The sequence below is a fragment of the Gavia stellata genome, chromosome 13, assembly GCF_030936135.1.
Source record: "Gavia stellata isolate bGavSte3 chromosome 13, bGavSte3.hap2, whole genome shotgun sequence".
Lineage (NCBI taxonomy): Eukaryota > Metazoa > Chordata > Aves > Gaviiformes > Gaviidae > Gavia > Gavia stellata.
Window position 1 is genome coordinate 2350053 of NC_082606.1, and position 17850 is coordinate 2367902.

The 17850-nt window shown below is 41.2% G+C and overlaps 1 protein-coding gene across 1 annotated transcript in view; it reads left to right on the forward strand.

Annotated features, from left to right (window-relative positions):
- The window catches only part of NEO1 (neogenin 1), a 215823-nt gene that overhangs the window by 80325 nt on the left and 117648 nt on the right, over window positions 1-17850 (forward strand). The window contains exons 3-4 of the mRNA XM_059823584.1: window positions 7424-7699; window positions 11527-11680. Of these exons, the coding sequence (XP_059679567.1) occupies window positions 7424-7699; window positions 11527-11680 (430 nt within the window). The remainder of the gene's footprint in view (window positions 1-7423; window positions 7700-11526; window positions 11681-17850) is intronic.

The following is a 17850-nucleotide window of genomic DNA, read 5'->3' on the forward strand; positions in this document are numbered from 1 at the left end:
AAACCAGGGAAAACATTTGCTGAGCACATTGAGATGCCACAAAAAAGCCTGAAACCAGCTTTGGGAAACAGTTAATTGCATAAACATGTAATACGTGTGTGTGTTTAGAGCTATTTGATGCTTACCCACAGTATTACGTTAAATTCCAGTCTGTGGAGTAGCAATAGAGGAGGCTCAGGCACATGACAAATGCTCCCGAAGACTTGATCTGATGGGCTTGTGACCATGGAGTAAGGGTACACAATACACAACCCTGCCACGGGCAGGGAGAAGGGAATTCCTGTGCAGCCTTCTGTGGCCCCGGAGACCGGGAAGTTACTCTCGTTGCTTATTTTTTGCTTTGCAGTCGTGATTTGGCAAGGGTGATGCCAGAAGGCTAGTAGGATTCTAAAGAGGATTAAAAGCGTGTATGGTAATAGCATCCGTGTTAAATAAAATTAAGCATTTACAGTGACTGCTGACAGTCAGTAGAAAGCAGAAAGCAAGTATTTACTCTGAAGTTAGAATATTGTCATATGAGTGAGTTATTTAGTAATTGTTGACTGTGGAAGTGTGTTTTTTGTTGTTTTTTTTTTTTCTTTCAGCCTCCTTGAAAATGATTGGCACTGACCAGGGCTGCAGAGAGACTGCTGAGCTAGATTAGCATCTGGCTCAGTGCAATGAATTCCTCCTCTTCTGGAAAGTACAGGAGGTGAAACACTGGCTCCTTTGAAGGCAGCAGACTACAGCCAGAATTTTTACCATCTGTGTTTTCCAGGAGCATGGGAATTATTGCTCTTCTAGGCGCATCTTTGCTTTTTCAGAAATGGAGACAATGGGTCACAAATCTCAGTAATGCTTAGACTGGGAATGCCATCGGAATGGCACGCATTTGCATTAAGTAGATTGTTCATTCACATTCCTACCATTGCTCTGGGCTTTCGATAAGGGGAGGGGAGAGACACAAGGGAAGGAGAAAATAGGGACAGAGTTGACTTCCCCCCCTGCCTTCCATTTGCATCGTCCTAGCAGAAAATGCGAGGTTTGTGGTGCATCTAATTCCTATTGTAAGCGTGTGAGAATCACGCTGTTGCTTATGTGTTCTCCTACCAGTGTTTAGAGAACGTTCCAAGTGGAAAATAGTCCTTCCTAAATTGAATTTATTAACCTACATTCCTGCTAGGTCAGTAGTGTTTTCCTTCAATGTCCTAAAATTGATATAGCATGTATTTGTGCTGCTGCGGGATGATTAATGTACGTACAAACATGGAAAAAAATCTTTAATATCAGAGTTCCAAAATATCATTTAACATTACGTTAATTTAACAGAAAAATGGGGCAGTACCTTCACCTGAATGTCTTGCAACACGTGGGTGAAGAGTGGGTGCTTTTTGCTTATTAGAAACATAACTAATTTTCATTTGATCTCCTTGTGTAGTCTTGTTGATTGCAGTGATTGGGAAATACAAACCACTGAGGAAAGAAGTATCATTTTTTTTTAAATTTAACTTTAAAAAATAGTTTTAAATGTGTTTGTAGTTTCAGTAGAAAGACTGAATTCGCTTACGTGGTAATGCTTTTGAAGATGGTGATAAAAAGTTAAGGAAACTCAGGCTTGCAAGTCCATCAGTTGATACTTCGAAGAGGAAAAGAGAAGCTCTGTAATGGAAAGACGCCAGACTAATAGATGGAAGGGTTTTTTCTAGTAGTATACTGCTGCAGGAGGTATGCCAGCACTCTGCAACCTGTTATGGTGTTTATAAACAGAATTACTAGTAATTAAGGCTTATATTTAGAGTGCCTTTTGTAATACCTCATTATTGTTTTGTGGTTGTCTGTTGGCTAAAGCAAAAGGGTCCTCCTCCACAATGGAGACTTTTAAGCAGTGCAAATTGTAAATAATCGTAGAATAAAAGAAAATTACTCTTTAGGACAAAATTATAGCCTAGGTTAAAATATCTATTTTAAAAACAGGCAGAACTATGATCAAATAAAGGTTTTACTGGCATTTAAGATGACCTGGAAAATGAACTGTAATTTCATTGCTAGTGAGTAATGAAACCATCTTAAACAAAGCTTGTTTAACCTTAATGGAGCACCTGCACACAACAGAATACACAATGCCTGTCTTGTCCAAAAAGTGACTAGTACTGGTAAGGGATTTAAATTAAAGCGTAGTTGTGCTGTATGTTAGAAATTGCAGGGCTTTAGTCCTCCGGTAACACTCTCACTTGTGCTAGAAGTTGCTGATACAATGATTGTACAAGTGGTGGTTGTACAGGGTAAAGAGATTGCAGCGGCTGAGGTGGAAATGGAAGTCGGAGTGCTCACCTGACGAAGCGAGGAGGTCCAGGACTCCCTTCCGGCTGGTGAAAGAACCGGCTCAATATGCCGGTCTCTCAACAAAGACTTCTAATAAATTGTGAATTCAGGGGCTAGAACGTTCTTCTTGAAGAATCACTGATGTAGAATATGTGTCCAAAAAGGCAAGGGGTGATCACAGATCAGTTAGTCTGATCCCGACACTGTGCCCTTTTTGAAGGGATTTTGAAGGCGAGGGTAATTAAGACAGAGGAAAATGGAAAGAAGGCTAAACTGTAACATGGCTTTTGTCAGCGGTTTGCATCTGAGTTTCTTGATGAAGCAATTGATGTCTTAGAGCGCTTGAATATGATGGGCATGCCGCAACACAACCTTTTGATATGCTATCCCGTTAGAAATTATTAAAGGTCAAAATGATAGAAATTTAAATAAGAATATTGAGATTGATAAGAATCTGAGGCAATTATGAAAATTTAATGGGTTATATTGAGAGGGAGATTTTCAGAATGGAAAGATGTCTCAGAGACTAGAGCTTAGAATGATGATGATTAACATCCTCATCGGTCATTTTGCTATAAGAAAAAGTATATACCTACAAAATGAGCAAGTGTGACAAATTTGGGAGACCTTGTTACTCTTGCTGTGGCTTCAGTGGTCTTATAGGAAGAATTAAATGATGCTACGGACTGAATAATGGTGCAACTTTATTAGCGCGGTGTGCAAAGTCATGCAGATACAGCAATATTCTTGGTCTGGTACTAAGCTGGGACGGAGGGACTGGTGCTGTTAGGAGAGAAAAGAAGGCTAGTTGGTGGATTGTAGGATTGACTGTAACCTGCAGTGTGCAGAGACCTAATGTGATTGTTGAATCTTTTGGGAAGATCTTTTCAATAGATACAGAGGAGCAATTGTGTTATGTTTACACGGACGTCTGTGATCTTAAATTACAACAGGCATTTCAATTTGTCTGTTGTCTCTTTGTCATTCTGCCAGTAGTGCATGGTGGGAGAGTAAGAGTTATTAGATATCAGTTGAAGCAAATGAGGTTCTGACTGGATTTAAGGAGGAAGTTCTTCATGGTGAAGACAGTCAGGTGGTAGAAGAAGGTGCCCAAGAGGTTCTGCAGTCTCCATCCATGGGGATTTTCAAGATTTGTCCGAACAAATTGCTGAGTGACCTGCTCTGACCTCGTAGCTGACTCTGCTCTGGCTGTGTCCCTTCCTACCCAAATGATTCTGTGATTCTGAGTCTTTAAAGATGGATAGGATGGTTAGGGGAATGAGGAAAAGAAACCAAAGAGCGTAGCTTTGTTAGCTAAGCAGAAGCTATGATTTTTATTCATATGAATACCTTGGAGGGAGTAATGGGTAAATATCAAGGATGCAAAATAATTAATACCAAAACAAGGTCAAGATCAAAGGACTAGAAGTTGGTCGTTAAGCCCATTAGGAGGCGAAACTAGAAACTTTCTTCTCAGAGGAATGAAGTTGTGGAAGGAGCCTACAGATAGAACTCCACGAGGAGGAAAAGTATGTAGCAGTCGAAGGTGGACGTGTACAAGGTTACGGAAGGAATTCCTTGACAAAACAGAAGAGATCTTTGTGTTAGAAATGTAATGCATTAGAATTCAGTCCAGCTATTCGGAAGGCTTGGGAAGGTCTCTGGTTTTGTACCCCCTCCCCAATTATATACGTGTTTTATGTTCAGTTTGTTTTCTCTCTATAGCATCAGATGTCAGCCACAACTAGAGAGCAGGTGTGCTGCCACTTCTCATTGCATTAACATTTTTGATCTCTCACGTGGTGGCACGTGGTAGTTTGTGGATTTTGGTCTTTTACTATAGGTCTTATGTTTAATATAGGATGTGAAGATGGTGTTTTGTGGGTTTGTTCAAATAAATCTCTTATGTGCTTGGCTTTGCAGAGGACTGAAGTTGGTGCTGTTCTCCTGGTTCAGGCTTATTTTTCTATGGGAGAAGTATATATAAAAAATTTGTGAAAAGTGTGTATTAAAATTTGTACTTAAGTGTGTGCTGATAATGAAGAATTCTACAGTTCAAGTAAAGAAGCTTTTCATTCAAGTGGGAAAAGCCTGAACACGTGACATCAGATGTTGCTTCTTGCTGCTGCTTCAAAGATGTCTTAAAAAAAAAAAAAAAAGAGAGCAAAGAACAGACAGTTTAAAAGACAAACAAAAAACCTGTGGGATTTTCTTGAAAGTAAATAGGGATTAGAGCTGGAAATGATAGAAAGTACCATTTAACTACAGAAATGCGTGTTACAGATTCTTTCGTAGGCAGTCAAATATAGTGAATGTGGACAGAGAAAACTACAGGAGGTGGAGTTTCGGCACCAGTGTGTAACTGATGAGCAGCAGGTAGTAATATACTTGGCTAGGAAGTTGAGGCACAAGAGGTAGGTAACTCGCCCATCCCTTTTCCGCCCCTTCACATTGAAGAGCCATGCAGTATTTGTCATCTATGGCTATTTTGCATACTTCAATATCAAGTTAAAGTCCCTGATCCGAGTGGTTGTTCATTATCCCTTTTTAAAGGAAGAAAGAATTGCAAAGCACTGAACTAGGTATTTGAAAAATAAATTTAAAAATATAGAAAAGATTGGTCCTATTGCTGTTAAATTCTCAGCGCATTCTTGGTAGGTGTTAAGTGAGACTTGTGGAAATATTGAGCTGAACTGTTTGGAAATGAGTTGAGTGTCTAAAACAAGGTAAAAAAATCATCTTCACAAGAGATGAATGAGAATTTTTCCAATTAGGTCAAACTTTTGAAAGTGGAAGATAATGAGTAAGGGATTTCACCCTTAGCCTTGCTAGAAGAAGTAGAAAAGGTGAGAACTGACCTAAACTGTCCCGTCCTCTTTCATATAACATCATGACTATGAGGTGTCACCTGTGAAAAGAGCTTGTGTTTGTGTTTTCTGATCTGAGGTCTTGGCTGTGTGCAGTAGCATAGAATTAGGGGTTACCAGAGCCTACTGCTTCCCTTCTCATGCACGAATAATTGTCCTTGGATGGTTTAATTTGTGCAACCCGGAGTCCCGCTTTCCATCTCTTATATTGAAGGTGCGCAGAGTACTGACTTTAAAGAAAAAAATCGTAACGCGCACTTGAAGCTGTGCGCTATTGAGAAGGAAAGGTAAGATGTCAAGAGTACTGACAGGCTGTTTCTATGACAATAATAGTTTTAGGTGCGAGCATAAAAAGAAGGAAACTTTTACTCTGAGACTGTTACTGCAGCGAGCAGTCTGTGCTTTGCCCCGTGTCAGTGTTGACCGCACACCCACCTCTGCGCCGGCTGCAAAAGGGAGAGCTGATAATATAGCTAACCGCCATGGAAAATAGAGCGCGAAGAGGCTTTTCTTTCTCCTGTCCCATGCTTTGGCCTCTTTCTTCCCCATACTGTATTCTGTTGCCTTTATTTTGAACCATTTGCTTACACCAATAATGGTGGGCAGGGTATTCCCCTGTAACGGGAAGTTGTTGTGCAAAATGCTTGTGGTGGGTTGTCGACTTTGGCCGGCTGCTGGCTGCCCACCCAGCCGCTCTCCCGCTCCGCTCCTCAGCAGGACGTGGAGGGAAAAGCAGATGAAAAAATTTGTGAGACAAGACCAGGGAGGTCACTTAACAGTTACTTTAATGGGCAAAACAAACTTGACTTGGGGAAAATGAATTTAATTTCTTGCCAATTAAAATAAAGTTGGATGGTGAGAAACCAAAGACAAAAACTAAACCGCCTCCTCCCGCCCCCTTCCCATTTCCCAGGCTCAACTTCCCTCCTTCATTCCCAATTCTTCTGACTCCTGCTCCACCCTGGTCTCCCTGGGGCAGCACCCGGAGCTGCTTTTCCTCCTCTCCCTCCTCCTGCTCTGACCTGGCTGTTGTAGGGCTGTTTCTCACGCTTTCCTCGCTGCCATGCAGTGTTTTCCCCTTTCTTGGATATCCCTCAGCTGGGGCCTCCCTGGGGCCGCTGTGGAACCAACCGTGCCCGCCCCGGGGTGTCCTCTTCTCACAGAGGCCACCCCGGCAGCTCCCACACTGGGACACGGCCACCCAAAACAAACGTGAAGCCATTCAATAGACTTTGGGTATTTCTGGAGAACATTTGTACTCGGAAGGTGAGACGTTCTTTGTGCGGCGCTGCCGGGTTGGCGTGGCGGCGGTACCTTTGTGTTATGCTGTGGAGAAACTCGGTTCTCGGGTGTACTAGCATGAGAGAGAGAAATATTTGCATACGAATAAGTGCAATTTTTACCTTACGGTGCTATATATACGGGGTTTTGTAGCTGAAATCTTCAAAGGGATATCCTGCTTCCATTGAATTTCAGTGAGATTTGGTCCTTTAACGCCCTCAGGCTCCTTTTCATGGTCTAGTTAAATTACTGCGAAGCTAAACCTTTACTTAGACATGGCTGGTAACGAAGGCATAGAAAATACTTTTCAACTTTATTGGCTTAAGTTCTTAACTGCTGAACTTCTAATTTTAAGACCAGAAATCTTCTAAGTTGATAGGAAAACCCCCCTCGTGAGTAGTCTTGTAGGCGGTACATTGAGATGTCATGTAGACTGTAAACTTGAGAGTGGAAGGCACACAAGAAGCCTTCTCCTCTCCTTGTTACTATCTCCCGAGTGAGTACTAGAGGGCATCTGTGTTCCACTGCAAGTGAATCTGTGGCTCTTACAGAATGTGGCTCAAACCATATTTGTTCGATGTACCAGGCAGAGATACTGTCTTGATTTTTGCCACTTCTGTGCTGGATACTCCTTAAGGATAGCAGCAACACTGGAGAAGCGAGCAGAGGTTACCTGTATGCCTCCTCCCATTTTTGAGGACTCCAAAGACTTCCGTTTTGTTGTCGACATTTGCTTGTTTCTAAAACCACTTTTGTTTTTAAATCAGTGTTTTGTTACTGGTTTTATTTGTCCTTACACCAGCTATGTTTAGCATTGTGCTATCAAGTGTTAGGATTTTTAAAGAGTTGGAGAGCAGCTTAAAATGTTTTTAAACTAGGTTCATGAGTCTTGACTTGGACTTCAAAGCTTTGGTGTCATCTTCAGAACACCTCTATTTTTTGATTTTTCTAACTTTTCTGTTTTGAATTTGCAGGCCTTCCCAGGTTCACCAGTCAGCCAGAATCATCATCTGTCTATAAAGGAAACAGTGCAATCCTTAACTGTGAAGTCAACGTTGACCTTGCACCGTTTGTGAGGTGGGAGCAGGATCGCCAGCCAGTCTTCCTGGATGATCGTGTATTTAAATTACCAAGTGGAGCTCTGATTATTAGCAATGCTACTGATACGGATGGAGGACTCTATCGCTGCGTCATTGAAAGTGGTGGGACCCCCAAGTACAGTGACGAAGCAGAGCTCAAAGTTCTTCCAGGTATTAATCTGTTTTTCTTTTCAAAAAATTAATAATTAAAACATTAGTCAAGCGAGAGGGGGGGGAAAAACCAAAGAAGAATACTTACAAGGGGAACCCGTGAGAATCTGCTCTGTTGCATTTGTGTATATTTTAAGTTGGACTAAGTGTAATGTGTGTTGTGAAAGCTGGTGGTTGGGGTGGTTTTGGTTTTGGGTTTTTTCTGTGTAGCTTAAAATGAATGCAGGCACTTCAGCTAAAGGATTTTGGCCCCTGGGAAGACTAACCTACATCTTGCAGTTGGGAAACAGAAAAGCAAAATCAGTTATCGGTGTCTGAGCTCTTTGCAGTGGTTGGAGGTAGGCCAGAGACATGCATGTACTTTTTTGCCATATTTAATGGTGCAGCTTTTAAGGGCATTTTGGGAAAGACTTCTTTTTAAAAGTCACTAGTAATACACTTCCATTGTGACATGTTGCAGAGAGGGAATTGGCTGTTTCTTTGAGTATAAACGTTGGGGGATTTCTGAGTTTCTCAGGCTTGAAGCCCATGTTTAGAATACTGTTGAAATTTCCGAAAGAAATGGGTGCTTAGTCGCTCGCTCTAGCAATACTTAAGCTGAGGCACTTTCAATTCTCCCAGTGTTTAGAAGGTTCCGATTCCTTAAACACTGGACCCTTTTGGGAAGTCTCCAGAACTCAAAAAGGGAGGATGACTTACTTTGAAAGGTTTAGCTATGCCTGCTGTTCTGAAATGTTCAGATTTTTTTATAAGAACAAAAGTCCAGTCCTGTTCCTACGCTTAGCGTGTTCTGTTTCGAGTGACAGTATCGCGCAGAGCTGTGTGTCACCAGATGTTCTAATAGAGTTTTGAAAATTGACCGAGAATAAGACACGAATGTGACTTACACTTTCCCAAACTAGGGAAATACGGGCTGTGTTTTGTATGGGCTTTCTAAATTATTTCCAGAACCTTATGCTGTCTCTTCTGACTTAGTCTACATGTTGGAATTCTGATTCAATTTTTACTGCTTGGAGAACTGCCGGGGAGGGTTGCTAAATTTCCATCTTCGGTTTTCAGGGCTGGGCTGGGCAACATCATGGTTGGCCTGAGCTGGTGGTGGTGGTTGCACCTCGTCAGAGGTCCCTTTCAACGAATACTTCTGTTTCTCATCACTATGTCACTTTTCTATTTAGGATGCTAAAATGTACTTTAAAATATCCCAATTTTACAATTGCAGCCTTCCCTCTTCTAAAATCGAGGTGTTTGCTCGGCTTTGGAAACTAATCACGCTTAAAGTAGGAAGTTGTTTCGTGAAGTTCTTTAGCGTTTCTGAAAAGAAATGCTCATCTTTTCTTAAACTAAAGATACAGTTTGTGAAGAAGGGCATTTCTGGAAAAGATGCTTAATTGAACTGTTTTAGTTTCTTTTGCCTTCGTGTTTCTACAGCCCCTCAAATGAATGCTTAAGACTTTTTTCTGATTTTTGGCAACTACAGATTTCCTGATAAGCTTCCGTATCGTGTTGATCTTTCAAATTCTTTTGGCTCCAGGTACAGTTTACCTGCTTTTGTTGTGTTTTGCTGAAGGTGATTAGAGATAACTCTCTTAGGGAATACAAACAACGCTGTTTCCTTGCTTGGTCATGAGCCTGAAAGTGTTGATGGTGAAGTTTTGTGAAATCCCTCCCAGCAGGCTTTCTTCTTTTTTTAAGTGTGATTAAACTGTTGCACAGAAGGCTCTCTTAATCTTGAGTGGCCCCATAATTGATTGTTTGGTCTGAGATGTATTTGAAAGAAGAATTTGACTTAAATCTGTTCTTCATTCATTTTACTCTCTTTTTCAATCGTTATCTGATGTGTGCCTGATGGCGACCTCACTGCTCTGCTTCTAAATCTTTGAAATACACCCAACACACATTTGCGTACACGGATTTGCATCCACGGACAGTGTTCTACTTTTTCCGATAGTGAGCTTCCACGGAGCGTTCAGCCTGCCTTTCATCTGCCACCGAGCAAGCAGGAGGATACATTTCTGAGCTCTGCTACTTAATAGCAGGTACTTTTAAATATAGGAATGCAAGGGGGAAAATCACTTAATTTTTGAATCCAGTTTCCACTGACCTGAGAACTGAACTCCTTTTTGGGAGCCTGGAGCGTTGATGAGTTCTGTCTCCAGTGAATCATGCTGACTCCTCTCCCTAGTGCAGTGATTGCTTGCTGGCAATCTGTTATATCCACTTTTTACAACTTGGCTCGCTCCGTGGGTCACTCTCACTGTGTTACCCGCCTGTTCACACATGGTCTTATTTCTGGAGCAAGGCGGCTAGTTCCCTCTAACAGGGAACGTGGGCAGAGCTGCTGTGATAGTTTGTGTGGGGGCCCAAGACAGATGGTGTGATCCAGGATCGTTCTAAGCTTGGCTCCCTCTACCTAGGACAATTCTGAAACATGATTTCCATCGGGGCCCGTTCTCTCGAATGCCGTGGCAACAACATCGTGTTATACATCGGAGGACGTGCACGCCGTTAGCTTAGTGCTGTAACGCTCAGTTTTTATTTTTAGCACTTTGAGCTGAAGAACACCAAACCCAACGACTTTCAGAAGCTCCTGCGAGTTATCGCGTAGGTCCCAGGTGCGACCGGGGCCAACTGCTGTGCGTGATGGGTGCGGAATGGGCGTCAGTGGGCACAAGTAGTGTAGGCAGAGAGTAGTCGGCCCCCATTTGGGGAGCCAAGAATAGCTTGTCCGATTCTGGAGCTTGCTTCTCATCGAGCTTGTAAGCGCACGTCTGAGCATTGAGAGTACAGCAGGTAACGGAGCATAAACACTGGGGCTTTTGAGCAGTTGGCTGGAAGAGTTACGATAACTGAGACAGTAGAAATGCTGTAGCTGGTATGCAGGAACTCGTTCGCTCTAACGACACTGCAAGGCACATGCTGAAGACAAAGCGTACAGACTGCATCTTCTGTCCGGGTGTTTCTGAGGCCCCTTGGTGGGTTGGTTACAGTTCTAGTTAAAATGGACTTTAGAACCTTTTTCCTGAAGTTACATTTTGAGGAGTCATGGATATTTTTAGTAAAGTAGAAAAACAGCCTTTTGTTCTGAATATTTATTTTGGTAGGTTGGTTCAGAGTCGATTGCTGGACAGCCTTTATTGGTGGGTATGTTCTCCATTCTGACAGTCAAAGTGGCCTTTTCCTGTAGTGAAAGGCTGAGTAAACATGCACTTTGCTTGTGCTTGTTTTTAAGGGGGGCGAGGGAAGAAACAAAACCCTTGCCAGCCCAATTCAATGCAAAACCAAAACTAATTCAGAGGATTCATCATTTCCATTAGGATGGAAAACCATGGTATATTTTTCTTGTAGTGTAAAGCTTGTGTTACTTCAGTGTGCAAATTTTCTAGTTCTTTTATTTCACTTAGGGTTGACTCTGCTGCAGTAATTTCATTTTTCGTTGCATAAAAGCACTTTCTCAGGCCCTGATGAAGTCAGGTGATTGCCCCAGGTTGGCTGAACAAAGTCAAACCTATTTCTTTCTTTATTAAATCTCTACTCGCTGCTGAAAGTTCCAGTTTCAGGGCTGTAGCTTTTAGCTGCAGTTGTTTCCCAGGGAGTTGGAGGAGTCAGAATCCCAACGGCAGCGAATCGGTTTGTATGTCTGGAGGAAACGGTAAAGAGCTGTTCACGTGGGAGGTCGGGAGGTTTCTCTTACAGAAAACCGTTTATGTAGGTAAGGGGATGATTGAATCCTGTGAGGATGCAGGGAAGAAATTACATGGGGTTTTTAAGATGATCATCTTCTGATCCTGCATCTGGTAACAACTTTTTAATTTACAAAATACTTGCAGATCCAGAGGTGCCGCAGAACCTGATGTTTGTGAGGCAGCCGTCTTCACTTACTAAAGTCACTGGGCAAAGTGCGGTTTTCCCATGTGTTGCCGTAGGATTTCCAACTCCGTATATCAGATGGACAAGAAATGAAGAAGAGCTTATCACAGAAGGGTGAGTAATGGCTAACATATGTATTTTTATATAATGGTAGGAATCCAGCCAGAGTTACGACTGTAGAGCACCATTTGCTTTCTACTTAATTTTAAAGCGGGAGAACAGAAGCTAGTTTTCAAATGCTGGCGGGCTTCTAGACTGAGTGTTAAGACAAGTAAGGTAGTTCATGAGACTCGTGGAACAAGCTCATAGTATTTTTTTTGCAGACATCTGAAACCAAGAAATCCTATTTGAAGCGGGAAGGTTATTAAGAATGTATTACTTTTAGATTGCCACTGGAGTAAAAGAAACAATTGAGGGAATAAGGACACTGCAGAAAAGCTGAGACTTCTTCATGTTGGCATGTTATGTGTGTGAAGCCCTGCACTCGCATTACTCTTTCTGCAATGAAGATGTCCAGTACGCATCTGAATGTTCCATAAGAATTTAAGAATAAGTGTTTAAAGCAGGATTTCATAATTTCTCATTAAAACAGAGTATTAAAATGTTAGGCACGATTAAAAAAACTTGTGGGCTTTCAGGAATGCATTAAGTGAAAACTGCTCTATTATACATTGTCATTGCTGGTGTAGTCGCTCAAAATAACGGGGTAGAAAATAGGTATAAAAAAGCAGAACAAATCTTGTCAAGAAAAGCTGTCTTTTTGTGCATCTAATGAACTTACTAGAACAAGGAAAGAACAAGCAGATACTTGAATGTTCTCAATGTCCTTCCGTCGGTGGTGAGATTAATGTAGAAACAAGTTAATCGTGAAAGGACGAGGGGTAAAGTTGTATTGCGGCATGGCTGACACAGAAAGCAGCTAAAGGAATACGCAAGTCTTTCTACAGTACCAGTGATAGTAATATATCTCTTTTTTTGTCAACTCTTAAATTAAAAAATCCAGGGGCTCGTAATTTGAACTGTCTTTATCTGGAAAATGCAAGCTTCCGAGGGTAATGGCTAACAGTTCTAATAGCACTGAGAAATTGTGTTGGTGTCAATCTGATGGCACGTGATTTAGATTGATTTTTGTAAATGTAAGAAAACATCCACCTACGAGTGGTACAGCCTCATTAGAGTTGCACAAGCAAATGTGATGAAATGTCAGAATAGATGTGACCGATAAGATCTGAATTTGTTTTTCTTGTATGTAAAATGATGTCATGTCATAACTTTATAAATTTTTGCTGCCCCCCACCCCCATCCTTCTCTGGGTTGTGTCCCGTTCAGTGCACAAGGAGGTTAAAGCTCACTTACTAAAGAGCTCTCCTTTTTATGTTCTTCTTATTTTTTGATACAGAGCCCAAATTTTCAAATCCTGCTCTTAATACAGTGCTGCTAACTCCCCTATGAGCTTTTCTATGCAGGTTGTCACGACTACTTCTGAGCTTCACAAGTATTTTTTTTTTTCTTTTCAAAATTCGGAGTGAGAATTATCGGAGAGCTGAGGCATAACATTAGTAAGCGTATTTGCTCTTCATACGTGCACAATTTGAACCACGTATGACCTGATATTTCAGAATATTTAGCATTAGTTTTGAGCATTATGTCCCTTTGTTGCAAGAACAGATTCCAGTTGACTTTTGCCGCAAGGACAAATCCCTCTGGGAACTGTGTGTCGCGGTGTCGGTAGTGCTTCCTCTGTGTTGTCACCAGCTCTTCGCTTGAGGCCACTTCTTCTTGAGCATCTTTCCGTCGTCAGACGGACGCTGTGTGGTGAGGCGGGAGCCAAAGGCTGTCAGTTTTCCCAAACACAGTTTTACTAAACATTTCTCGATTCCTGCAACAAATGAGCTATGTAAGTTCTCTGCCAAGCCCAAGCGAAGCCTCTCGCCAAACTGAGAGCTGCAGGTGCCTCTGTGTTCTTGGAATCCGCTGGTCCTCACGTCCTCTGGATGTGTATTCACTGAGGAGGGTAAAGTTGAAAAGACAAAGAAATATTCTTCTTCCATTTGAAATAAATGTATTCTTCTGCTCAAAGACGGAACCAAAAAGGAGTAAATAAGGGTTTTGAACAATGACAACTGTATTTCTTTTGGCCTTAATGTTACTTGCAGAACCTTTCTGGTCTGGCTGGAGATGAGTGAGTACGGTGACCTTGCTGATGAAATCGATTTTAAAAATTTTTTTAGTTTTTTTTCTTGTTACAACACTTAGCTTTCCTTTTTTCCTTACAGGGCAATGTGTGCTCATTATAGCGTTTACCTTTAAAGTAGGTAAAGGAGAAAATGTAGGGGTTTTTCCACTCTGTAGGAGTAAGCTGCCTTCATTGTTCCTTAAAGTGATCAAACCGTGCCAAAACCCTTAAGTCTGCTACTCCTGACTGTGGCCTAACAGAGGAGAGATTCAAACAGGAGACAACAAAAAGTTCTTAAACTCCCTTTACCTCAACAGCTGTCCTGTTATTCTTTTGAATAGAATAACTGGAAAACCTCTAGAACTAAAAATTAAGCTTCTTTGTTGGAGTAAAGCCTGCAGTTAGACTGCTGCAAAATAGGTACTTTAGCTTGTTATGCATCTTCTGTTAATTTAATTACAAAGTAAATCACATTTAATTTGTATTCAAATCCCCTTTTGATATAAAAGTAAGACTTTGCTTATTAGCATGGCTTCACTTTATCCCAAGAAAAAAACAATCCTTTTCATCTGGACAGGTTTTAATGCACCTTCTGCCTGGGAAAAGCTCTTAAATCATGGTTTTTGTCCATACGCACACACTACTATTAATGTACATATATGCGTGTAAACACACATGTATATACATATATATTAATACATATCTCTGCATGTATGTGTGGGGTTAGGAAACAAAACTCGGATAGCGTGGTCAGGTATGCCCCTGATTTTTACTCCTTGTTAAACGGTTTAAGCGCACAACCTTATTTTTACTTTTGTCTTTAACTGTGGCAATTAATCGAATACAAAATTTAATGTTTTCCTTTCAAGCTGTATTGCTCAGGAGAATATATGTAGGAGTCTGTATTTATAGGTCAAATAGATTACTTTTAAGGATTGGGAGTGGTGGGGTTTTGGAATTAAGTATTTGTTATAAGACCTGAAAAAAGGGAAGGTGTTTAATTTCAGTGGAGTATTTGTCGAAAACTGCAGTAAGATTTATGTTAATGGATAAATACGAGTAAACTTCAATGATGTCAGTCTTGGCGCTTGTTCAAACAAGTGGCCTGTAATGCATTATATTGTGAAATTAGTTTGCTGTGATAAAGTATTTTCCAAACTAATTTGAGTGAAAGAGAAGGAAGCTTTGAGTGTTGAGTGAGGAACCGGTGAAGTTAACGCAAGGCTAAAACTTCCCGTTGTAGTAAAACTGTTAGAACGTCACGGAATCCTTTCAGACCTTGTTGACGTAAAGATTTTAAAGAAATCTAAGTGATGGTTAGACTGCCGACTTGTTGGTTCCTCATGAAGAAGTCCCTCAAAGACGAGGAGATACCCAGGTTCCACCCTCCCTTGAGGCCTTTCTTCCTGCAGTCACCATTTCAGGGAGAGAAAAAAAAACCACAAAGTTGAAAATTGGACCCCATAACCTGTCACTGGGAAAACCATTTGACTTGTGATGAAGGCTTTTCATTGAATTGGCTTGCTAGTTAAGCTAATAACCTTCATGATATGTAATAATTTTCTCAAAACGACATTGTTGGAAAAGAAAGGAAAAGGCTGAACCCTATTCTAGGTTGAGATTTGTGGTGCCGGTGCTTGTAGCTCCAAAGTAGAGCTTCAAAATATGAAGCGAGCCTCTAGACTTGGACCGAAGCAGAAGAACTAAACCCGTTGTGTGTATTCATGGTGGTATGATCTTGTGATACAGGGTGTACTGCTCATAGTTCTTCAGTTTAGGATTGGCACGACGAATGTGCATACGTGTGGTTCAGCAAGGCGAATGCGCATTCTACTTTTTCAGCTGGATTTGCTCCGTAAACTCAGAATGAGTAATATCTCTGCCAGGAACGTAGAAAATACTGACAGAAATTGAAGGCAGTAGGAAAAACCACTGCAGTATGAAGCTATTTGAATAAATCTTACATCCCTCACAGAAAACTTTCTAAAGTAAAATCTGCCTTATTGTCAATATTACCTGATATAAATGGAAATATTGTATACAGGTTGAATAGTTTTTGAGATTTTGCCAACTTTGAGCCTTCCATAATTTTTTCCCCCTCTGAAAAATGTTGTATCTGGCTAAGGACCCTGCTGCCTGAGGGTCTGTTTGTTACCGAACCCGGGAGTAATTCTGTGCTTTTGATGATTCCGAAGTTCAAAAGTGAGGTTTCGGGTGAGGTGGCTGCCAAGATGCATTTTCAGAGCTTGGGAGACGGGCGCTGAGTTTCAAATGTTTGGAAGATGTTCGTCTGCTTTTAAACTGTTCAGTTTTGGGCCCCTCACTCCAAGAAGGACATTGAGGTGCTGGAGCGTGTCCAGAGAAGGGCGACGGAGCTGGTGAGGGGTCTGGAGCACAAGTCTGATGAGGAGCGGCTGAGGGAGCTGGGGGTGTTCAGTCTGGAGAAGGGGAGGCTGAGGGGAGACCTCATCGCTCTCTCCAACTGCCTGAAAGGGGGTTGTGGTGAGGTGGGTGTTGGTCTCTTCTCCCAAGTGACTAGCGACAGGACAAGAGGAAATGGCCTCAAGTTGCGCCAGGGGAGGTTCAGGCGGGATATTAGGAGAAATGTCTTTCCTGAGAGAGTGGTGAAGCGCTGGAAGAGGCTGCCCAGGGAGGTGGTGGAGTCCCCATCCCTGGAGGTGTTCAAGGAACGTGTGGACGTGGCATTGTGGGACGTGGTTTAGTGGGCATGGTGGGGTTGGGTTGATGGTTGGACTTGATGATCTTACAGGTCTTTTCCAACCTTAGTGATTCTGTGAACCTTTCAGTGTGTGGATCAGTGTGTGCTCAAAACACCGTATGTTGTGTAACACAATTTATGTTTGGATGTATATATGGAAGAAAATACAAATGCACCTACTGCAAGAAATTCTTTAAAAAGTTACACTAAATGGGACCGTTAATCTGAAAATAAACAGTTGAAAGAACCCCTGAACAAAACATTGTATTTTAAGAAGGCTATCGAAGTACAGCTAACTCTTTGGTGTTATTGTGCTCTTCAGTTTAGCAAAATTTTATGTCATTGAAAGAAGCCAACCGAAAACTACAACATGGTTGTATGGCTAATCATTTTCTCAAGTGAAGAGACTACAAAGCTGAGGTTGCATGTGCGGCATTAATTTTATGCTGTTGTTGTATGCGTACAAATGAAGCCTTTAATTGTATGATCACATACATAGACTTAACGCAGGGATTTTTCCTTAATACTTCACACGAATGTGTGATATTTTTAATTATTCCATATTATTGTTTGCCAGGCACTCCGAGTGATTTGTATTAAGTGAATTACGCTTGCCCAACTCAGTAAAGGTTAAACATAGCAGAGTAATTATGGAGATTTTTCTGGTAGTAGATTCCACAAAATAATCTAATTTACTGTCTAATTTTATCTGCTGTACTTTACCAAGACTGCAAATAGATTATAAGATGTTTGGGGAATAGTAATTTAAAAGAGGGAAAAAAAAAAAGCTAAAACCTCAGGGTATAACTGGCTGTTTGAATACAGTAAATTAATAAAGGCTCACTATATTTTGTGATAATGAAACACAAAAAAGCGTGTGAGTTAGGTATCCAAAGTAGCTCAAGTAATTGCATATTATGAGTGTGTAACTGAGGGCTGTATGGAATGCATATAAAAGGCTTGAATTTGATTTTGCTGTTCTCTGACATTTGAATGATCAATCTTTGTTGTTTTTAATGAGAGTTTAAATTATGTTATCACTTTTGTATTAAGCTGATTCTTTGTCTCCAGTGTCTGAAATCTGATTGCTTCACTCTTTTATGGAAATGCTGCATTGTCCTTACAAAATTAAGATGTTTTTACTATATTACAAAAGCAGTTTCGCTTTAAGCCTGCAATTCTTCCCCAACTAATGCATACAGGAGGAATCACCAAGGAGCCTGACAGATTAATTGTTTTCTTCCGTGTTTCTAACAGCGGTGAACTTGTTGACCAATATGTGATCCAGTACTCTGGACTCAGCTCTAGGTCTTCTTGAGGAAAATAATGGAAGAGAATGAAAGCGTAGCACACAATTTAGATGGCTGAAAACTCTATAACCTTGTTTCT